The sequence below is a fragment of the Gymnoscopelus microlampas genome, assembly GCF_963454915.1.
Source record: "Gymnoscopelus microlampas genome assembly, chromosome: 6".
In the NCBI taxonomy this organism is placed as follows: domain Eukaryota; kingdom Metazoa; phylum Chordata; class Actinopteri; order Myctophiformes; family Myctophidae; genus Gymnoscopelus; species Gymnoscopelus microlampas.
The window spans coordinates 31,748,567-31,753,881 of NC_139943.1; the positions used below are offsets into that span (position 1 = coordinate 31,748,567).

Genomic DNA, 5,315 nt, shown 5'->3' on the forward strand with positions numbered 1-5,315 from the left:
TTTGCAGTGACAAGCTAATGATTAGCTACTGTGGTAACTTCCCATGCCAGGTCAGGCCACTGTGACCATTAACTTTCGATGAACCACAACAAGAGGTAAAACGTAATTTTCCCATCTTGTTTGTACATAATAGTGTTTGTTTTTGTTGATGACATGTATTATTGTGTACATTTGCTATGTTGATGAAATGAATACATAGGACCACAATGGAAAAGATGGATAAGAAGCAAACTCTACATGTTACTAGTAACTAAAGCTTTCAAATGATTAGTGGAGTAAAACGTACAATATTTTCCTCTGAGCTAGCTGTAGTGGAGTAGAAGTATAAAGTATCGAACAATGGAAATACTCAAGTAAAGTAAAAGTATCTCATAACTGTTCTTAGAGTAGACCTACATTAAGTGCAGTACTTGAGTAAATGTACTTAGTTACTTCATACCACTGCTTGAGAGGAGATACAGTCAGGTAATGTTAGTTTCATACACTATGAGTATTATTGTGCCTTGTGGCCTTCAAACCCATTGACGACCCAAAGAAAAGTCTGCAAGCATGAAGTTTATTCTGAATGCAGCTGTGTCATCAGCAGTAATATCTTTAACCTGTTAAGACCGGGAACACATCTGTGTCATTTTAAGATTTCTTTGGCTATTCAAAAATAGCAATATTCAAGCTCATAGTGCGGCACCGAGTGCCGCACTATGAGCTTGTATATCTGCAATTTTTTGAAAAATAGCAGATGTGCAAATATTTGCATATATATATGTTTTCAAGCGAACATTTTTAACTCTGATCTGTGCTTCTGGGGGTCCCTGGAACAACATATTTTGAGATGGGGGTCCGCGGCCAAATGCATATCATTTTGGGGGTCCTTGACATGGAAAAGTCGGAGCACCACTGATATAGCAACATACTGTTAGGATTTAGAAATCATTTTTAGATATGTATTTGGCTGCGGACCCCCATCTCAAAATGTTTTTTTTCCAGGGACCCCCAGAAGCAAAGATTTGAGTTACAGTACAAATATTCGCTTTAAAAATATATATATTAAAAGATTTGCTCAAATTTTCCAAGATTAAAAATAAATAGCAGATCTACAAGCTCATAGCGTGGCACTTGGTGTATATCTGCTATTTTTTAATAGCGAAAGAGATCTAAAATGACACGGATGCATTCCCGGATTGAATGGGTTAACTTTAGCAGTGTCACCTAATTACATAGCAGTCCCACCATCCCTCAGCAGGCACACAACCTCTTTGAATAAGCTATAGAAAGTGCTGAATATATTATTTCTCTGTGCGTAATTCTGGTGATAACTCAACAAAGTTGTACTCTGTTTGCTGCATACAGTGATGGATAGTACCTAAGTCAGCGATTCGGTTCCCAACTTGTGGGCCGGGGCTCACTGGTGGTCCGTGAGGGTATTGCAAGTGGGCCCTCAAATGATTGGCAAAAAATAATGTTAAAATATTAACCCATTAAGACCTGAGGCTGATTCTACAAATACCTTGTAAATCAGTTGTTTTCCCCACTTTCAAGATGTTTCCAAAATGTTAAAAAATAGTAGATGTACAAGCTCGCAGCTAGTTTTAATGATCTGAGCCGGAACACAATTCCAGTCAGGCTACATTGTAGCCTAGGTGCCCGAACCGCTACGCCATCGGTCTGAGCCAACTTTCCTCTTCTAGATTTTTGGTTTCCTGCGCAAGTGCTGAAATGTAATAGAGCCTGCCTGGTTGCTCAGGGGATATATTGAATCTTGACTATCAGGTGAAAATTCGTGTCAGATCCTGTGTTTATATGAGACATGACCTTTGACACAATCTAAATGCCTCAGTTGAAGAGCAGGGAGACAAAATACAACCACTCCAATTGTATACTGTAAGTTCTATTGTTTGCCATGCAGATTGGTCAAAATGTAATTTTAATTCATAAAAAAAAGTTACATAGTGCCGCTTAAAAATAAACAATGCTTTGAAAATACGTGTGTACTGTTCAGATATCTGCCTACCATCGCTAAGTAGATTTTGGTCCTTTGGAATTTTACAGTTTTAATTTGTGTTTTTTTAATTTTATAGAAGCAACAATGGCTTCCATTTCAGCGTGCAAACTTTCGAATAAGGGAAAGGTTGTGGCTTCTATTCTTAGAATCCCCATCGATGATGTCATTGGTAGGCGAGTTTCTAAACCGACTGTCCACAGAGTGACGTAGAGTAGACTGAAATGGTTCCATCCAGTGTTGCCAGGTCTGCTTATTATAATTTCCCCCCAAGATTTTATTTGAAAATAGCAGATCTACAAGCTCACGTCGCGTTGTGAGCTTTTGGATCTGCTATTTTCAAATAGCTGATGCATGTGTTTAAAGTGCTCATGTGGCCCATAGTCGCTTCTTTTGGGCTCGTTTTCCTAGACCGGGTTGCTTGTTTCCCTCACAGAATCTGCCAACACTGCACGGCACATACAAATCTGAATGGTTTCTCTCCGCAGAGACACAGGCAGAGCGCCATGAACTCTCCAGTCAAGACGGCGAAGGTCCGGACCGCGGCGCGTCACGCGGCCCCCGACGGCGGCTACAGCTGGTTCATCCTGCTCTCCTGTTTCCTAGTCTTTGGCTTGACCTTCGGGGTCGTCAAAGCCTTCGGCGTCTTCTTCGTGGAGATACACCGCTACTTTGAAACCACGGCAACCGCCACTTCCTGGATCACGGCCATCGCCGTGGGCGTCCTCCATGTCGGAGGTGAGTGTGAGATCATTGAAATCTTAACCCATTAAGACTGGGAAGGAATCTGTGTAATTTTTTGATTTCTTTGGCTATTAAAAAATAGCAGATATACAAGCTTATTGCACGGCGCACGAGTGCCACGCTTTCTTTTTGAGCAAAACGCGGAGGAAAATAAAAGCCTGGAGATCGAGGCTACTGAGACACAGACTGAATAGACAGAAATGGTGCCATCGTATAATGAGCATTAGTGAGGACCGATTATATAAAGATAGGAAACCTGCCTATAGTGCCTATCTCTCTGCATTTGATTTATGTGTTTTACGTGCTTGCTTGTTGCTTATTGTAAGTCGCTCTGGATAAGAGCGTCTGCTAAATGCCTAAATTGTAAAATGTAGTGTACAAATGGAACCACTAATCCACTCTCTGAGTTAAATGAACACTCAGGGTATAGTACAGTCAGTGTGATACAGTATTGCATGTTGTGCGTGTCGTTCAGCTCCGGCAGCATCGGCCCTCAGTGCGTACTTGGGCCATCGCAGCGTGGTGACGCTGGGCGGACTGCTCTGCACGGTGGGCATGGTGGGCGGGGCCTACTCCAGCAGCCTGACCCAGCTCTACATCACGGTCGGCTTTGTGAACGGTGGGTGTATTTTTTATATGAACACGCACGCACGCAGGGGCATGCACGCACTCATTTGTGCCTGCCGACAAAACACATCCAGAGTTCAGTGTTCACAGAGCATTCCTTCACACATAGCAGATTCTCTTATTGTAACACCCACGCACAGCGGAGCGGGTGTAATTTTCATTGTTTGTTTTTCTATCACAGTGAGAACATGGACAGTTTTTAATCCTGTTTAAATGAAATATGGCAGTTGAGCTGAACTAGGGTCAGAAACATGCAAGTATTGATTTTTCTAATTTGAAATATCAACAAATATTCACATTTACTATTAGATAGCCTATATATTTCATACACAGTTTGCAGACATATTAACACCCAAAGACCACGATTGGAATCAATCAATCAATCGATCACTCATTTCAATTTTATACAAATACTGTATTTCAAATCGGTCAAACTACATGGTCACAATCATAGTTTAGCATCATGCATATCGTCTCTGTCGGGTGGAAACCTCCAAAAAACAAAACTCAAACTTTTCAGGATTCAAATAAAAAAATAAAAAAGGTAGATCTACAAGCTCAAAGCGTGTCGCTTCGCGCCGCGTTTTGCGCCACGTTTCGAGCTTGCTACTTTTGATGCTTTTGTGTGACGCTTTAGTATGATCATGTAGGGCGTTTACAAAAAAATAAATAACACAAAAAGTAAAAATATGGAAATATGAGGTTTCTGCCCGACAGCAACGACATACACACAGCTGCTGCAGCATCTCTAGCTATAGGTGTTTTGTTGTGCGCTTTCTCAGGACTGGGCTCGGCGCTGACGTGGACCCCGACGGTGACCATGCTGGGCATGTACTTCGACAAGCGGCGTCCCGTGGCCAACGCCTTGGCCAGCGCCGGGGAGTGCGTCTTCACCTTCGTCCTCACGCCGCTCTTCCAGCTGCTGGTGGACGTCTACACCTGGAGGGGGGCCATGCTCCTGCTGGGGGCGCTACAGCTCCACCTGTGTGTGTGTGGGATGCTGCTCCGGCCTCTGCCGGCCGGCGGGGGGGTGACGGAGGTGACAGAGGTGACTCATCATCTCCCACGCCGGCATTGTCGTTGCTGTAGGGCAGAACCCTTGTATCTTCAACTTTTTATGTTTTTAAAAATATGTATATATTTATTAATTTATTTATGTCACTCAAAAGTGGGAAAAATTGCAGATTTTCTCACAATGCATTGTGTCGTGTTGTGAGCTTGTAGATTTGCTATTTTTTAAGTTAAAGTGTGTCTGAGGGTTTTATAAATATTGAAACAATGGAAAGTATTAACAAGAGCTTATGACTACATATTAACTACATTGAATCCATTGGAACACATCAGGTTCTTTTTTCCCATTTCCTGAAAAGTAACAGTTTTGTATACAAGGTTTCCACCTGACCGATGCTATGATGTTAACGTTATAAATATCATGTCTGCTTTCACATACAATACGCTAATATTAAACTGATGTGATTCTGATTCTCTCCAAGGAGGTCAAAGACGAGGACGAGGAGGAGGAGGGCTTGCCGCCCCTGACGGAGGACGACTTATGTCCGCGCCAAGCAAGCTATGTAGAGCACGATGAGAGGGCTCAGACGGGCGCTGGGGAGGATGAGTCAGTCGAGTCATTGAAGGGCTGCGAAGGCCTTGAATCACGCACTGCTGGTAAAACCTCCTCCGTGCCGCGAGCGAAGGCTGAGTCACGGGGCGCCCGGAGAGCCGAACTGAGGACCAAAATAATTCGCTACGTGGACTACACCCTCATCACCAACGCTCGATTCATGGTTTACTCCATGTTCGGCGTGTTCGCCGCGCTGGGGTTCTTCGCCCCGGGCTTGTTCCTGGTGCCGTACGCTCGCAGCCGCGGGATACACGAGTACGAGGCGGCCGCGCTCGTGTCCATCTCGGCGGTCTTGGACCTGACCGGCCGGGTTTTCTTCGGCTG

The 5,315-nt window shown here is 43.8% G+C and overlaps 1 protein-coding gene across 1 annotated transcript in view; it reads left to right on the forward strand.

Moving 5' to 3' along the window:
- Positions 1-2,502: 2,502 nt before the first annotated feature.
- The window catches only part of LOC311046946 (monocarboxylate transporter 13), a gene marked incomplete at both ends in the record, with an annotated part of 22,329 nt that continues 19,516 nt past the window's right edge, over positions 2,503-5,315 (forward strand). The window contains 4 exons of the mRNA XM_084059526.1: positions 2,503-2,734; positions 3,216-3,359; positions 4,150-4,415; positions 4,861-5,315. The exon at positions 4,861-5,315 is cut by the window's right edge and continues 28 nt beyond it. Of these exons, the coding sequence (XP_083915652.1) occupies positions 2,503-2,734; positions 3,216-3,359; positions 4,150-4,415; positions 4,861-5,315 (1,097 nt within the window). The remainder of the gene's footprint in view (positions 2,735-3,215; positions 3,360-4,149; positions 4,416-4,860) is intronic.